This window comes from Tursiops truncatus, chromosome 11, assembly GCF_011762595.2.
Source record: "Tursiops truncatus isolate mTurTru1 chromosome 11, mTurTru1.mat.Y, whole genome shotgun sequence".
Classification (NCBI taxonomy): domain Eukaryota; kingdom Metazoa; phylum Chordata; class Mammalia; order Artiodactyla; family Delphinidae; genus Tursiops; species Tursiops truncatus.
Genome location: NC_047044.1, coordinates 50,927,854 through 50,946,820, shown reverse-complemented (window position 1 = coordinate 50,946,820; position 18,967 = coordinate 50,927,854). Strand labels below are relative to the sequence as shown.

The following is an 18,967-nucleotide window of genomic DNA, read 5'->3' as shown; positions in this document are numbered from 1 at the left end:
AAGAGTGTTAATGTTTTCTTTGTTAACTCTCTTTACACAAAACTTTGCATATATTTTTACTATAAGACTGCACATTGTATTGATTGTTTTTCTTATCTTTTCTGCTACAGTATGTGCTCCCCTAAGGCAGAAACCTTGACTTATTCATTTTTAACTTTCCAGTACACATCACAGTTCTTAATTCACTGTAGATGTTTAATAAATAGTTGTAGAAGGTATGAATTAATATTAGGCTCAACAGTTTATGTCTTCAAAGAATTTATAATCTGGGAAAATAAAGCAGAAACAACTGACGACATTTGAGAATAATTGCAATATATTATATTAGCTCATGTAAATAGTACCCTGCAGGGTAAATACACTAGTACTAAGGATATTCAGATGGAAGATCAGAGTAGGGGTGAATTTATCAGGATATGTAGACTTGGAAGGAAAATTTCCTTGAAAATATTTTCTTAGTTTATCTATTCAAACCTTCAGTATGGAAACCAGAAGGCCAATTTTATCATTCAACTATGCACCACTAAACCATATGGTCTTGTTTAATTCAAGAAGTTTAAAATGGTGTGTTGCCGTGGCATGCTTATACGTCCATTAATGTTAATTAGAACTCTGTGCATGCATCAATAGAATATAACTGAAACTGCTCTGTAGAACTGTCTTATATGAAGTAATAGAAAAACAGCAAGAAGGCATTAAATGTGATTATTACTATGAGAAATAAAGATACGATTTTTCTCACATATAGAAAGGAAAACAAATCCTTACCTTAAAAAGAAACAATTGTCTGCTTTCTGATTCCTAAGATCTAGAGTTTTTGTTTTTTGTTTTCCTTTTGTGTTATATTTAGGACTTAGAGGACAGATGAAATTAAACTGAACCTAAATGTAAAAATCAAGAATGTTTTTAAAAAATGGAAACTAAGTTGAGGTACTAATTTTATACTTTCTTTAGTTATGGATGTTCCCTGCTACCACCTGAAGCGGAGAGTTACTGAACTATCTCCGAAGGGTAAAAACATTGTTTGGCCAAAGGATTTTGCTCTCTAGGCCTATCAAAAATTCATCACCAAAGAATGTCTGTTGAGTATCTTACACATGGCTCCAGGTTGGGAATGATGATCTATAGTCTGAAAGGGATGACATTAAATACATAGAGCAAATTAGCAGAGACCGCATGTCTAATTCTGTGTTCAACGTCCAGCCAAGCACTCTCTGAGAGCTATTTTGAGTACACCACTTGGCTTAAAGGATTTCACTTGGAAGGAAGGAAGGTAATGCCAGACAATGTCTGTACCAAGATATGCAATTGTAAATTTCCAGATGTAAAAGCATATTCTTTTTTTGTTGTTTACCTACTCCATTCATATTCAGGTTTTAGTATTTGCGTTGCAATTACTTGTCTCCATCTCTACCACTGGAGTATGAACTTTTCCGTGTATTCATCTCTTGCATTGGCCATTTCCACTGGGTGTTCAGAAAGCTCTCCTTTCCGATAGCAGCATAGTCAACTTCCTCTCCTCCTTAAGGCAGGGCGGTGCTCAAAAGTCACCTCCCTGAGTCTTACATTGACCACTCTATTTAAGGTTACAGCCCTTACTTCTAGCAATCCCAGTCTTCTTTGCCCTGCTCAGTTTTGCTTTTTCTCCATCCTGTATACTTAACACCTTCTAAGAGGCTATATAGTTTTCTTACTTATTTTCACTGTGTTTTATCTGTCTTCCCCTACCCCTGCTGGAATGGGAGCTCCATGAATGTAGGATCTTTATTTCGTTCACAGATATATCTTAAGTACTTAGAATAATGCCAGCGTATAGTAGGTGCTCAGTAAGTAATATTGAATGAATGAATGAGTATTTTTTAGTACAGTGCCTGGCACTCTGTAAACACTCAACATTTTTGATGACTTAAAAAACCAGTAAGAAAAATGTCAGATCAGTGGTCCTCAAAGAAAGTCCTACAGCCCTAGTTGCATGGAAACCAGAGGACTGAAGCCAGAGTGGCATGGCATCTTAGATTGTATGTTAATCTCAGGAATGTTTTTCCTGTATAGGTCTACGTTGAGAGAAAAAATCAGAAAAATTGAGCATGCTTCTACAAGCATGGAGCTTTTCTTTCTTGTGCTTTGCATTTTTTTCTTAAAGCCTTTATTAAATTACTAGAGTGCAAAACAAACAAAACACAAGAGAAAAATGGTTCATGGCATATAATTTTATATTCTATTATAAAAATGGACTAGATTTGGTTTTTATAAATGCCCACTTATTTAGAAATTCCTAACACTGCTACATCTGGGATAAAAGTTTCTTTAATTTCCCAGTATGACAGACTAATAACCAACTGAAAATTATAATTTATAGTGAAAATTAAAATACACCATTTTTAAATATAGTAGCAAGATATTTCAACATGAACTTTACTGTTTTAACCTAGTTAATTCAAAGCAAAACAAGATAGTCTTATCTCTTATTCACTTATTATTTTGGGAAGATATTTAATAGTTTCATTTTTTCTGATCCTAGGACCAAAATTAAAGTTATGGGATCTTTGGATTTTGTTTTGTTTTGCTTTTTCGCACTGAAATATAAGATTTATGACTTAAAAGTGCTCTAAGATTTAGTTAACAGATTTGATTTACTTCTAAACAGGACTTTAAAAAGCCTTTCAACGTTTTACAGACTTTGTGAGAATCCCGTTTGAACCTTGTCACTGACCCTATGCTGAAGGAATGAACACAGAGAATACAGACATTGGCTAATAGACAAATGTTTTTACTTTTCTGGATGTACTGTAGTGATTATTACTTTTCTCTCTTATTATCTTAAGTTGTTAGTGATAGTTTTCAAGCTGAAAGTTATTGCATAATTTAAGAAGAAAGAAGAAATTTATAGCATAATTTTTCCATGGGCATTGCAGTCAGATAGCCTGGGATTTGAGTCAGTATATCTATTTGCTGTTTGTCCTTAGTAAGTTATGTTATAACCTCTCTGAGCCTCAGTTTCTGTATCTGTAAAATGGGTGTGACATTTACCTCCTAGAATTATTGAGAGGATTAAATGTAGTTATGTGAAAGTGCCTAGAAATGTGCCTGGCACGTAGTAGGCACTCAAATTTTAATTTTCTTCTCTTCTTTCAATTCTCATTTTAATCATTTTTAAAGATAACTTGTGAGGAAAATACTGTTCTAAGGGAATTATTATGGAAAAATAATTACCAATAAAATACTGCAGCACACTGAAATACCTGATCTGGTTACCTTTTAAAATACAGTTTTAACTTCAGAATTCACTGTAATCAAAATGATAATATAATACTGCATTTGTTTAGACAGTGTTTGTTAAGTGCTAATTGCTATGATCCTTATAGCAGACCTCTGAGGGTGGTAGCACATAGAGAGACCCATTTGTCTAAGGTCACGTGACTAGGAAGGAGGCAAGGCAGAAAGTGAACTCTAATTCAAGACAATACTGGCTTTGAGGCAACAATATGGAACAAGCTTTGATATAAAAAGAGACTTTGGGCATATTTTAGCAAATAAATGCCCTTGGATAGGGTTCAAGGTGGGTCTGATATATACCAAAGTTACTCTGTATGGAATGGTGTTATGATTAGATACCAAAGTGGCAATATTACCCTCTCAAATATGCTTTGTGTTGCGTGTGTATACACATATGCTCACTTGTGGCTTCGAAGTACTCTATTAACCATTTAAATAAAGGAAAAAATCTTTCCCTAACATACTTCTAAGCCAATTTAGGGGTCATTGAACAGATGTCATATAATACTAATGTTAAATTACCCTGTGTAATAAGAAAATTACAGTACCTAAGTGAAGATAGTAAAGGGAAACCATCCAATGAATTATTCTAGAATTTCAAAATGAAATGATTTCTTTGAAATTAACAGTGGCACCACATGACTTTAGAAAAGTGAGTCTGATAGGGAAAAGGGAAATTAGAGACAAAAGTGAAGCCTTTCTGTGTTTATATATGCCAGCTTTGGGTTATGATGCTAGGAGAGCTAATGTAATAGTACAGCTTTCAATTGTCCAGGAAGTGTATTATTATTAAACTATGTGGCAAGAAATTTATTAAAATCTGACTAACTTTTCATTGTTTAGTATTAAATCACGATGGTTGTTTCTAGTCCACATATACTTCCTTTTGCTATTAGGTACACTTTAAAAGCCTAATTATTTTGAGAACATAGTATGACCAAAGAATAAAAATGTACAAAGTTTGACAACTTTAAATAAACACTAGCATTTCTTAAAGAACAAACCTCACTTACAGTTAGGAAACAATATTTATATTTAAGGTTGAAAAGCCAGGATGTAGGAAAATTTTGCTAATTTGGAAGATGACCTTTAAGTGCACCAAAACCAAATAATTTGTAGGCTATGACATAGGGCACATTCCTACAAAATTTGTGTGAATACTGCTTTAGTGGTTCTTGAAAGACAAACAAAGAAAGCTGGAATGAAATCTTTATCCCCCTTACAAATAAGACGGAGACTAACAAAAGAGTACAGCAGCACTCTTTCAAAGCTTGCCATTAAAACGAGGTCTCTGTAGCACAGCTAATGAGATGGTTCATAGTAGAAAACAATCTGTTTTTAAGAATGTTTAGATCAAAAGTAATTTCTAATCTATGAAATAAAGTTTTTTCAATACCCTTCATTCACCAGTGAAGCTTTTATGTTTGTCTTATTTACTTCAATCAGATGTTTTCAATTTTACCTTTTTTCCTTGTACAAATCCTTGACATGGTTCGTCAATACTGACCAACAGTTTTATTCTTTTTCTTCAGAAAAGAGAGATTTTTGAGAGAGGGAGAATGAAAAAGAGAGAAACATCTTTGCCTAAACGATTTGCAAGCATCTGTGCTTTAAGCTACTTTTTATGAACACTCCTTAGTAAATGACTCAAGGTAAAAAAGCAGAAAAGCATCCAATGTTAGGAAATTGCAATCCAATACCATGTAATTTAAACCTGCAGTTGCTTCTCTTGTACTAAATGACATACAGATGGGTAGCTTAGTTCTCTCAACTTTGGGAACACAATTGGCCTTTTTGTATGAATGAACGTATATTAACAAAAATATTTTAGACAGAATTGTTTAATTCTAATTGTATAGATTTTAATTATCTATGCCATTGGAAAGAATAATTTTAACCAAGTTATTTTGTCATGTTAGATTTACAATTAATGAATTTTGGGGGATAAAATCCACAAAGATACAACCCTTTCAACATACAAAGCAATAAAAACAAAAAGTTACTTTTTAAGACGTCTATAGCAAATTGAGCAGAGACTCACCTATCACAGCCAGTTCTGCATTCAAGTTGTGGAGAGGCTTGTTCTGACAGGACAAACATTTCTCAGGGAATCATTTCTATCTCTTAGAAAATATTAAAAGTGTAAGTAGTAGGTATTTGCATAAAGCCTAGTGTAATATGGGGTTCAGTGAGATGAGAGACCAACATGCCATTAGTGTGATTTGCCAGCTGTTCCTGTGGATCTTTTCAGGCCAGAGCAGGGCCAACATCCTTTGTGGAAGGTCAGAAGAGGCGCTATTTGACAACCCACAGGCCTACTCAAAGGTGTGTTTTGCTGTTCGGCTCTGGTTTGCTCTTTTGCTGCCTCCATATTTTCTCATAGAGAATCAACCACTCTATCTTGGTGGCCCTGATTCTGGAAGCTGATATCCTTCTTCAATCCCACAATCAGAGTCAGTGGTTAGTTAAGTTTCTCCTGTTTTAATTTCAGTGATCTCGTATACTATGACATTAGGTGCCTTAAAAGTAAAAGAAGTAGAAAGCATTTCTATTCCTAAATCATATTTCTTTTATGTTTCAAAACAAATTGAGTTTAATATTTGGGGAACTAAGCAAGCTTTCTTTCAGTAATTTCGTAACATGGTAGGAAATTTTTGCATGTGGTGACATCTGCGTGCCTCTTTCGCACTGTGATGGAAAAGCAAAGAAAAGCAATTTTACTGCAGTGAGTAAGGGTTGTTGTGTCTGGAGTTATTGATCATCCCGTGGTACTCATGGGGGATTGGTTCCTGACCCCCTGCAGATACCAAAATCTGAGGATGCTCAGGGCCCTTATATAAAATGGCGTAGTATTTACATATAACCTATGCACATCCTCCCTTATACTTTAAATCATCTCTAGATTACTTATAATACCTAACACAATGTAAATGCTATGTAAATAGTTGCCTTAGCATGGCAAATTCAAGGTTTGCTTTTTGGAACTTTCTGGAATTTGGGGGGGGAATATTTTCCATCGTGTTTGGTTGAATCCATAGATGTGGAATCTGTGGATACAGAGGGCCGACTGTATTTCTTTTCAGTCATTTGTTCAGGTAAGACAAAATACCCCATATAAGCGGGTATTGTCTGGACATTTTATTGCGGTCTGTATAAGTTGAAGTAAAAGCTAACATTGTTATTAGAATCTAATTAAAATTATTTTACCATTCAAATATATTTAGCCAGTGAAGTCTTTCTAAGTATACTTTATAAAAAGAAAAATGTAGGTCTCTAAATAAAATCACATTCACTTTTGCTTTTCTTTGTCTTTCCTCCCTCCCTATTTTTCTCACTCTTTCTTTGGAACTTCTTGAATCTGCATTAGTGTAAATGCCTTCTCCTGCAGTCTATTAAATGTTTCTTGCTGCCCGTTTAAGCGCGGTAAGATACAGTCTTGCAAGAGATATTTGTTTTTAAGGACTCTTCAGAACCTAGTGAAGCCTCTGACAGAATCACAGAGAATTCCTAGCTGTGGAAAGATACATCTTTAGGGTTCAGTAAACAAATAGGATAGTATTTAAATCACCCAGGTTGGAAATTGAATGAGGAAGGTTTTGGGCTATTCTACTAAAACGAATGGAGAGTTATTGTTTAATATAATATGCCCATCCTCTTATGTATACAGCATAAATGCTTATAAATAGAGTTATGCTTTTTGAATTCATTTGAAAAAAAAGAAATTCAAGGTACTGGGAGACGTAAAGGATGTATTCCCACCTCGTGAATGTTCAATGGGTTTTTACTGTTGCCTGCCAGCAGCTTTGGCTATAGCACGTTGTCAGTGCTCCAGTGGAATCACCTGAATCTTGAGTACCATTCTTTTTAAACTGAGAGAAATAGCCAGCTGCAGTTCAGGTAAGTTTGTCTAGTGTGTTAGGGACTGACCTGGTCATTGACAAGTGACTGCAGAAGCTGTGCTGTGATGGCCAGCCAAAGCAGTTATTTAGGATTCAAGCTAAAAGTCCTCCTTCTCCCACATCCTCTCTCTTTCCAGGGTCATGTAGGGATAAAAAGAGCTGTAAGGTGGTCTTTTCCCAGCAGGAACTGAGGAAGCGGCTGACACCCCAGCAGTACCATGTCACTCAGGAGAAAGGGACCGAAAGGTAAGGCGAGCTTACGAAAACGCCATTAAGCAAGAGCTAGTTTTCTTCATCCTCCTTATCCCCCCGCCCCACCTTTGAATCCTCTTCCTTGCCACTTAATTTAAAGGATTCTATACTTATTTGCTAAAGTCTACAAATTAGTATCCTTGAAAAGGTTGAAAATGGTATTGCTTAGATTAAGACTAAGTTTTATTTATTCTTTCCCCCATTTAATGAACACTCTATCTTTTGTAAAGTCACAAGGCTTTTGTTAAGGGCCTGTTTCTAGTTTACTACAAAATGTGTGGAAGTAATAGCGATTTAGGTACATTTTTTGGGAAGACATCAGAGTAAGCAAAACCATGAGGGACATGGCACTTTGCCAGGATACTGAAAATTTGAAGGTGGCCATTGTAAGTATAGACGTTTTGGCTGCAAAAAGAAGGTAGCATAATTTAGTTCCTTTCTACCCCACTCCAATTTCTTTTTGAAGCACATGTGGAGAAAGTATTTATTGGCTCATTTGTGGTTGGAATGTCAAAAATTTTCAATAACTGCCCTCACATGGCTTGGGTCCTTGGAAGTTTGCCCTAAGTCCCGAAAAAAGAGTTTGTTCACTTCCAAGACTGTTTGTAGTGAATAAAGTCTCTCTCAGCTGATTCCAGCTCAAAGGTAACTTGCCAAAGTCCAACCATTTTGTTGTCTAATTTATACCATGGAGCTTGGCATAAGGCTGTAACTTACCTCTGATCCAAATTTATTAATGATGTAACTTCTTGTTTTCATTCATGAACTGAAAGAGCTCTTTACCACACGTGGGGTCTTTGTTAATAGGCAACACTGTCTTCCTGTCACAGTATATACTGTTTACTGAATTCACCAAATGCTGAATCTCTGACAACGTACACCTTTACTGCACAATGAGTTAGCGATGGACTTCGGTCTTGGTCCAAGTCATCTACCCGTCCTGTTGTGTACATGACTAGCAAAATGATTTAATGCACACAAACAACTAGAGATTAGGTCATTCTTAAAAATTCTGTTTATAAAAAAATTGGACCTCATAAAGAGGGTGAAAGGATAATAAAAACAAGCTGCAGAGCACAGACTTTTTGTTGGGCTAGCACAGCTGATTTGTATTAGCTGAATGACCTCCTAGCCTTTAAGATTGTTAACTTAGAAAAATATTCCCTTAAAGCTGCAATATTCCTTTTCAAACCAAAAAATAAGACTCCTTCCACTGGAAGTGTTGGACCCTTCTGCATTTTCTGGTATATACTCTTGGACACTGTAGAGTAGCAGAAATCTTATGTAATAATGGTTTTTTTCTGTGAATCTGTACTACAGGCTTCTTTTTTTTTTTAATAGGAAAAAAAGTTTTCTAAGCATTACATAACTAGATGGCCTGATTTTTAAAAAAATTTAACCCACACTAGTTTGGAGTTGTTATATGCACATTTTATTATACAGATTTGAAATGTATTAGTAATGTTCAGATTTCCATATGTTTGGTCTGTTCTCATTTTAGGACAAAAAGCCCTTGAAAGTTTTCTTAGAAAAATGTATTTTAAGCAAATAAGTTCTATAAGAAATAATGCTAACTTGTTTAATTAAATTTTTTTATGCTCTGTTTATTGTGTATCAGTGCCTTCGAAGGAGAATATACACATCACAAAGATCCTGGAATATATAAATGTGTTGTTTGTGGAACTCCATTGTTCAAGTAAGTATGTTAAAAACCTATGGATATGGACAAATCACAGATGGCAACAAACTTGGTATTGTCTGTTCACATTAGAATCTTTCCATTACTAAATTTTCTTTTTTCTAATTTTTCTATTTCCCCCCCCCCCCACCAAAACAAAAGTAATTATTGACTTTGACGACAAACTACCAGTTTGATAGACTGGCTGATTTCTCATTGTTTGGATCTTTAAAATACCTAACGTTAACTTGTTCATCTTAGTAACCATGGTGCTTAGCAGAGCTATAAAAGAGATTTTGGTGAACGTAGAAATGTCTATGTATTTATTGATTTTTCTGTCATCGAGTGATGGCCCTAAATTTATTTATTTGACCATGATGGAAGTTCTCTGTGTGCGTCTTTCAGATTGAATAGTATCCACCAAGTTGATTATTCATACTTGAGCAATGAAGGGCAATAGCTGTATTGAAAATAAAGTGGGAAATATAATAGATATTTGTGCATATATAAGTAAATTACATACTCTGAGTTTTGCATTAATCCAGAATCTTTGTTTTAAAGATCCCAATAGTTTACTATAAAACAGGCCAGTACATAGACTTTTTCAACAGAATAGTTAATTCAGACAGTGTATTCTGGAGCTTATGGATCTTAATCAAGAAAGAAAGCTCTTTACTAAAAATTTATTTATGTAGGTGGAGAAAATCCTAGAAGCCCTGTACTTCCCATAGGGATGCTGATTTGGGGGAATAAAAAGAAAGAAACCTTAATTGAGAGTAAATGTCATTTATTTAAAACAGAATTACAGACTTCTTAGGGGAAATGAACAAACAAGAATCTGATATGTGTAGCAAGTAAAACATACTTAACATCTCTCCACAAATGTTTCCTTTTGAAAACACTAGCATTTACAGATTTCCCAGAAATAACAGGAAACAGTAGTTTCCTTGAAAAAAAAATTTTTTAAGTTTAAAACCTTTCTTAACTTGCATAAACCTTATTGCACGTTAGTGTTGGTTGAGAATCTGTTCTGAATTCTTACGTATTTATTCTTTCTGTTAAAAAAACCAGCCCTTCAAATTGTCACCCATTTCCTCTCAGAAAACACACGTCTTTATATTTCAACACCTTTAGTTTGTGTCATAATAGTTGATATAACACTTAAGATAGTTGCTGAGCCATGTTAAACTTGTTAATATCCCAAATGGTAAAAATTGGCCACATCTCCTTTGCTTTTTGTTTAAGATTCTTCATTTCTTTCCCTATTATGTGATTCAGTAAAGTAGTGGATCTAAGGAAAACTTACTGTTTTAAATAAGAAACAGAACCACTGTAAATGAAGGATTTAACCCATGTGACATCTTGAGTCACAAATAGTAAAAGCAAGACCCTTATCCAAACATAGGTGCTGCTGGGGTTCAGGATTTCATATTTGATGTGATATTGACTCTAAAGGAAACTTTAGCATTCTTGTAAGGAAAGCTTTTGTTTTCTAAGTTTTTAAGGAATATAGTTTAATATTTTTAATTCTATATTTAAAAAAAAAAAGTGTGCTTCTCCATCCTTGGTTTCTTGTCATTTCTAGGGGGAGCAATATCCCCGCTTCGGCCTTAATTGTAGAATACAGTATTCTTTGTCCTGGTGCCGCTTTCTTCGTACTGGAGAACTTGTACCCTGGGTGGCCGCAGGGCATGGGGCCACAGGGCATGGACAGTTTTGAGGGAAGCAATTTTCTGGTCCTCAACCGCTATACAATACACTTTCCTGAAACTGCTGTCTGTGTCTGAGAGAGTCTGTAGTCGGCCACCTCTTCCTTCCAATCTCCTCTGTCATAGTCGCCCTTCTCCCACTTCACAAAAGATATCATACCTTCCACCCATCCCAAATATTACTATGACTTGTTGTCACAGGATAAAATCTTGAAGGCATCAAGCAAAAGGACAGTTCAGGAAGGCATTACTTCTGAAGGAGAGACCCATGAAAGCAAGGCCAAAAAAAAAAAAAAAACTGAGAAATATTGAACTGGTAAAAAAGTATTGAAACAGTATTTCATCTTGGAAAGGCTCAGTCTGCCTGCCAGCTGTCTACTTATCTGTCTCTCCATCTGTTGTCCGTCTATCCATTTTCTACCAGTCTTAAGTGAGATGTGTGTCATGAAAACATGTATCAACATATTTATTCAAAATTTTTAAATGAAAGTCTTTGTGTGTGTGTGTACAGGAAATAAGTCTGATTTACTTGATAGACAGGACGGTGAGGACTGCCTTTGCAAATTAGGTTATATGGTGGACTTCTCCCGTTCATTAACTGATCTAGATATGTCACTCTAAGATTTTGACAGAAATATATTTTAAGCATGTCTATATACAGAACACCAGGTAATTTATCTTTTTTCAATTATTTAAATTTTTGATAAGAAATTTTAGCTGTCACTTTAAAATGTATGAGGAAGGGTGTATCAGTCAGCACCCAATATGGATACAGAAGCCACACAGTAATTTGAACAGGAAAGTTTAATGTAGAGAATTACTGTGTGTGACAGAGGATTATGGTGATGAGGGATTGGCTAGTAAGAAGTAAATAGAAATTCTAAAGAATACAAAGATAGCAAATATAGGAAGCTATCGTGGACCCTAGGGCTGAGACAGAGCCCAAGGAAGAGCTTTCCCTGCAACCCGCCCCCCGCCCAGCCTTTCTGGGGCTGATGGCACAGGAGTCACTGGGGCCATGATGTTGTAAATTTCTGGAAATCTGCCTTCTGGAATTTGCTAGAAACCTCCCCTCTGGGGTGCTGGGGAAAGCTCTTTGCTGGGAGGTGTCTCCCTGGGAGTGCTCCACTACAAAACTACCTGAGGGAAGTGCTAGGGGAGGCTGCTGGCCACCAGGTGCTGCTCACTCCTGTGCCCTGAAGCCTGCACCTCGCTCCAGAGAAGCCAGGAGCCTGTCACCTGAGAAGCAGTGAAAAGGGCTGGGGGCTGGAGAGGCTGCGCAGGCTAAGGAGTTGGGTGCTGGGGAAGCCGCCCACGTTGCAAGGGCCTGCAGATAGAGAATCTGCATGCACTGCGGGAGCCAGATGCTAGAAAAGCCACGGGCTCTGCAGGAGCCTGTTGAGAAAGCATACTGAAACCAGGAAGGAAGAACCTCTTTCTCCTGCAATCCTTCTCCTGTGCCCTCTACTGACAAGGTTTAATATCATGTTAGCTGACAAAGAAAAAAATATTTAATGGTCCCAGATCCATTTTAGCAGAGCAGGCAAGGAAGATGGATTTAGAGGTGAGAGGCAATAAATAAATTGGTAACTGGCACAGAGTCTCTCTGTTTTGTTTTCAAAATTCTTTTATGGGTTCGTGAGCAAAAGTTTGAAAACCACTCAGTAGTCTAGTGTATTAATGGCAGCACTATCAGACACCCTCTGGAGATAGCTGGTTTTGTACTTTGAACACAAAGTGTAGGAAACAACTGAGGTGCGTGTGTGTGTGTGTGTGTGTGAGTGTGAATGAGAAAGTGTGTGGAGTGTTTGTTTGTTAGAGAGGAGGGAGTGAGGTGGAAAAGACTACATAGAGGAACAATGTGAGAAATAACAGTGGGAGGGAAACAGATAAGAAATAAAAAGAAATAAGAAGGAAGTGCTGAGTTTAAAAATGCCCATCATTAGCGCTATGTAAAGGTTGTTTTCCCAACTGCTATTTCTGTTATCTTATTGACACTCTGTGTGTGTGTGTGTGTGTGTGTGTGTGTGTGTGCACGCATGCAGCATTCACATATATGTATAATTCTCATCATTTACTTGACTGATATATATATGTATATATAATACTTCCTTACAAAAAAGACCATTCAAACTTGTACTCTACCCTAAATACACTCCCTCTCAACAATATACTGCTTTTTTACTGCTTACCAAGTACAAGAACCTTATTCACAGGCTGCTTTATAAACCAAATGTGTAATTTATTCCATGGTTCACATTTTCTTTACATTCACAAATTCTACCAAGCTAGTTTATTTCTCATATAATACTACTGACTTTCAGTTAGTAAATTAACTGACAGAAGTAAGAATGTTCTCTCCTCTGGTTATTTGAACTTCTAAACTTTCATGAAATGAATTTGTTGAACATCAGATAAACCAGAAAAGGCATTGGTGAAACAATTTAATTCAGTAAGTATTTTTGACATCTTGTACTTTGCTCTGGCTGACCCTTTGCCAGGTGTTGTGAAACAAAATAAACTTATGAACTATTTTTTTCCTTAAGGTGCTTATAGTTTTGTTGGAGTGATAAGAAAAACACAATAAACAGTTACAAAGTGTGGAAAAATAACATTAAAGTCTATCTGAATATGACTGTTTGATATGCTTTCATAAGTAATAGGAATGTGTACGACTGCATCAAAGTAGGGCCTGTTTTCATGGAGGAGAGGAGAACACACTTTACCAGGCAGAGAATATCTGACAGAGAATGCCATATGAGACGAGGAATTAGAGATAGGATCAAAACTGGATTTTTCAAGGACATAATTATGAGACTGGTCCAATAGGAGTGGGGAGGTAAGGTATGTTGGGAGGAATGGAGAAATGGCTGGAGGGTTAAAAAGGACCAAATAAGGAAGCCCTGGGATCCCAGAGAAGACACTTAAGTTTCTGCTTGAAATTCTTTAAGCCTTGGCATCCTTTCCTCCAGGAAGCCCTATCTGAAACTTCCGGGTTGAACTCTAGTGTCCTTCATCTCTGTTCCCATAGCACCTTGTATGCACTTCCATCATTGCATTTTCTGCTGTGTTCTGTAATTATCTGTTTATGTGCCTGTTTGTCCACTAGCAAGTAAACTCCACAATTGCAAGGCCATGCCTTAGTCGTATTTATACCTCTAGTCCCTGGCATGTAATAATCACTAAATATTTGTTTGTTGATCAGATGCGTGTCTGAACTTTGTGAGACAGGTTGTGGAGAGACTTTGAATAAGACAAAAGCATGATGAAAATGGGAATTAAGCTGTAACAGTTCACAAGATAGATTTCTGGAGCTGAAAAGAGAAGGAAATAGGGCTTTTACAGCTTCAGTGGGGACTTTTTTCCTTGTTAGCTGATAAACCTCAATGTTATCCATGTGTGATCAGCTCCTGATAATTTTAAGACTTTCAAGAACCACATAGGATCGTTTTTATTTTCTATACATTTACTAATAAGGCCTTGCACTGAATTAATAGCTCATTTTACACAGGTTCACTAATGAGGGTGATGATAATAATAATGGTAATAATAATAATAATCAAGAGCTAACACTTACATAGCACTTAACCTCTTGCCAGGCATGGTTCTAAGTGCTTTATATATATGAACTCCTTTAATCTTCACAACAACACATTTTATAGATGAAGAAACTGAGAGGATAATTGTCTTGTGAAAAACAGACAGTATACAAGTGGATTTAAAACGGCAATAGTCAAACTTTTAGGAAAGAATAAAGTTAAATAATTATAAGAAAATAAAGTTTTAATATTTTGTTTTGGTCACTCGAATCTGGTTATTTTACTCAGCATAACTGGAACAAATGGAACACACAGACACACACACCTCAATTCCTTAAAAAATTTGCCTTTGTCATAGTAAATATTCAAGTTGACAATTGAAGACCATTCCAGTCTAGGGAGGGCTGAACCAAAAGTAAATAGATCCATCATGGTAGATCATTAAGAAGAACTCAGCTTCAGGCTGGTTGTTATCCTTGGGGAAGTCCCTTGGAATCCTGACAGGAAGATGTAGCCAGTATTCAGGAAACCATCAGGCCATGCAACATCTGCAAAGTAGGGCAGCAGCTGGATTCATGGGCTGGATTCTAGTTATTAAAATTGGAATGTCACTTTATTTTCACTATTAACCCCCCATTACATTTTCTCAAGTAGCTGTGTTCCAAATTTTTACCACTTTTTTTTTGAATTCTCTCCCTACTTTTCTGAGAAAATTGAGGCCACCTGACATGAGCTATCTTAAATGTCTTTCCTTCTACCTTGAAATTTCTTTGTATCTTCATTTTTATCAAACAATCAAAACAAGCACAGGCTAAAAGCAACTGGTGGAACCAGTTGAATATTAGCCCAGATGTGTGACCTCAAATTCATCACCTATAAAATGGGGAAAATAAAACCAAACAGGTGTAAGAACTAAATGCAGAAAAATGCCTAGTATATGGCAGGTATTCAACAATGTTAAGTTCAAGTGGGCCTGACCAAGTTTGGGGAACGTATCATACTATCACAACAGCCTAAGAAGCTCCTTATAATGTGAGAAAGTGCAGGCTTTACTAGAGAGAGTCTGACTGTTAACAGTAGATGTTAGTGTGATGAGTCACTGCTCCAGCTGTGTTGCTACATTTCAAATGGGACTCTGCTGCAAAACTATTAACACATGCTGCATTTCACATGCGCCTCCTGTGCAGTTTTATTCCAGGCTACTAGAAAATTTAAGCCCTTTTTCAGCTCTTTAAGAACATAAGCCCTTTCACTGAAGAAATTCCAGTTCAGTGCCACACACAATTTACTCAACTATACTGTTCCATTTACCACGAAAGGAGACTTTCAACATAAGCTTTTCCCCTTCTGGTATAGTGGGTTTTGTTTTGTTTTGTTTTGTGTGTGTGTGTTGGAGGTGGGCAGATGTGAAAGCAGGGAGGGGAAGGAGAAGGCGGAGGGAGAGATGGAGTTTTCCATCCTTACTTTCTATTCAAATCCTATTTTTCCAACCCTTTCCCTATCCATATGATAGTTACTCATAAACCATTCCAGTCACTATGGAATTCTACTAGGGAGAGTAACATGAACTTGACTTCAAGCTTTCTTTTTATGGAACACTAGCTGGAAATTGCTCATAATTCTAGCAAATGTTTCTTAACCTTTAACAAAGTACATTTAACTTGAATTTAAAAGAGCTGAATTGCCCTTCACCTCATTTTAAATCCATAAAAAAGTAAGCTTTCCAGTATAATGAAACCATTATGAAATGAACTAGATTTCTGAATAGTGACCTAAGCTTTTGTTGTATCTAAATAACTCATATATTATTTTGAAGCGTGTACAAAATTGACTTCTCTCATTCCATTGACCTTCCTGTCTTGTCCCCACATACAGTGATTTATAGGAAAAGAATCTGTAACGTAGGGAGGTACTTTTCTGTCTTCATTTCATCTGAAAGCTCAGGGCGAGACAACAGCTAGATTGAAAGAAAAGTACTTCCTGGAGCTACTGGCAAAGATAGGGAGCGAAAAACATTGTTAGTGCCTGACTCATTAAACCATCAGAAAAAAAAAAAAAAAAGAAAAACATAAATAGTATAAAAACATAGCATAAAATAAAGGAAGGAACAATTCCATTTTGAGAAACTGGAAAACTATAGTACGGCATGATTCAAAGTTTAACAGTATGCAAAGATAATTATAACTGCATTTCCCTAAATAAAAACTATATACCCACATATAGAAAAATTGAAGCAATAACTACACATAAAATCCCTGGATAGTTGAAACTGGGTATATGAGTATTTGTGTATATATATATGTGTGTGTTTTGGGGGAAGAAAAGTGGGGAAAGAGCAATCTTGCCTTGTATTTCCTAAACTACAATCCTAGTTCTTTAGTTAATTTTTCAGATGTAGACAGAAATAACTTAGATTTTTCTTAGTGAATTAGAATGGATAGAATAAATTAGGAAACAAAATAGGCAAATTTTTTTAAACTATAATTCATGTAAGTTTATCTTGTTTGTATAAACATGCATCAGAAAATCAATGAACATGTTATTCAAGTTCGCAGACTTTGAAATTATTTAAAGACAGCTTATAAAAAATAATGTACAAGTTTTATCCTGTACTTGTGAGGCAGTCCACAAAGCTGCTCTTCTTATTAATGAATAATACTTTTTTCGAAACATGGTCATCAATGCAATAAGAATTGCATAAATTTTCACTCAGAGACATGTCTTCAATGGGTTTTATACATGGATAAGTGACCTAACACATTACATTATCAAAGAAAAGTGCAGAAGCCATCCAGAGTACCAAGTGGAAATAAAGTTTTGTAAAGTTCCAGCATGGACTTGCTGTATAACCATAAGCAAGTTACTTAAACATTCCATCTCATTTTTCTCATCTGTAAAATGGTGAGAATAACATCAACCTTTTCTAGCTCATAGCATTACTGTACCAAATGAAATAATCACACAAAGATGCTATTAAAGATATAAAGAACAAACAGCTCATACAGCTTAATACAAAAAGAAAACAAACAACCCAATAAAAAAATGGGCATAAGATCTAGACATTTCTCCAAAGAAGACATACAGACGGCCAACAGGCACATGAAAAGATGCTCAATATCATTAATTATTAGAGAAACGCAAATCAAAACTTCAATGAGGTATCACCTCATACCTGTCAGAATGGCCATCGTCACAAAATCTACGAACAATAAATGCTGGAGAGGGTGTGGAGAAAAGGGAACCCTCCTACACTGTTGGTGGGAATGTAAATTGGCGCAACCACTATGGAAAACAGTATGGAGGTTCCTCAAAAAACTAATAATAGAGTTACCGCATGATCCTGCTATCCCACTCCTGGGCATATATCTGGACAGAACTATAATTAGAAAAGATACATGCACCCCAATGTTCACAGAAACACTATTTATGATAGCCAAGACATGGAAGCAACCTAAATGTCCACTGAGAGATGAATGGATAAAGAAGATGTGGCACATATATACAATGGAATATTAGTCAGCCATAAAAAAGAATGAAATAATGCCATTTGCAGCAACATGGATGGACCTAGAGATTATTATATTAAGTGAAATAAGTCAGACAAAGATGAGTATCATATGATATCACTTATATGTGGAATCTAAAAAAATGATACAAATGAACTTATTTACAAAACAGAAACAGATTCACAGACATAGAAAACAAACTCATGCTTAACCAAAGGGGATAGTGGTGGGAGGAGATAAATTAGGAGTTTGGGATTAACATATTCACACTACTATATATAAAATAGATAAACAACAAGGACCTACGATATAGCACATTAAAAATTATTGTCAATATCTTGTATTAATAACCTACAATGGAAAAGACTCTGAAAAAGAACAGATGTATATATATATATATATATATATATATATGTATAACTGAATCACTTTGCCGTACACCTGAAACTAACACAACATTGTAAATTAACTCTACTTCAATTAAAAAATAGTTTAAAAAGATATAAAGATATAAGTATAAAGTAAGGTTTGTGAAAACTGTGCAGCTTTAAATAAATTTACATGGTAAAATATAAGCAGCCGCAAATCTAAAATTAAGTTAGTTTCTGTCCAATAATTTTTTTAAAAGTTTAGTCTGGATTCTAAATTCCCCAAATAATGGAACTTAGATGAGTAACAGATAGTTTTAATACATTAGAAGCTAGAAACTTCTTGAGAGAACACATCATGGCAGAATTTTTGTAACCCACATCTGCACCCCGTGCAGGGGCGTAAACCTTTGCATATCCAGGCTACTTAATTATTTGTTAAATAAATGGTTTAATTCCAGTAAATCAAGAGTAACCGCAGAGTTGAATGATTCAAGTTGATACTGGAATGGTGGAAGTATAAATAAATACTTGGTTATGGAGTCTCTAAATTATTATCCCCTACCACACTTTCCAAAGTAGCTTCTATAGACCACCCATGGGATTTAATTTTAGTGGATGCTTATTTCAGCAATAGCATTGCTTGCAACTGCAAAGATACACTGATTTCAACTAAGGGAGAGATGGAAATGTCTATGGCTGGGATCTTTTACAAGGAAACATTGAAAAGAGCAAAAAAG

General features: G+C 35.7%; 1 protein-coding gene across 5 annotated transcripts in view; it reads left to right on the top strand.

Annotated features, from left to right (window-relative positions):
• MSRB3 (methionine sulfoxide reductase B3) overlaps window positions 1-18,967 on the top strand; it is a 164,575-nt gene that overhangs the window by 42,716 nt on the left and 102,892 nt on the right. For all 5 annotated transcript variants that reach the window (XR_012324298.1, XR_004528896.2, XM_019952310.3 and 2 more), the window contains 2 exons: window positions 7,313-7,421; window positions 9,046-9,123. Coding sequence is in view for 3 of the 5 variants with exons in the window: in XM_019952310.3 (XP_019807869.1) it covers window positions 7,313-7,421; window positions 9,046-9,123 (187 nt within the window). In the remaining 2 variants the exon portion in view is untranslated. The remainder of the gene's footprint in view (window positions 1-7,312; window positions 7,422-9,045; window positions 9,124-18,967) is intronic.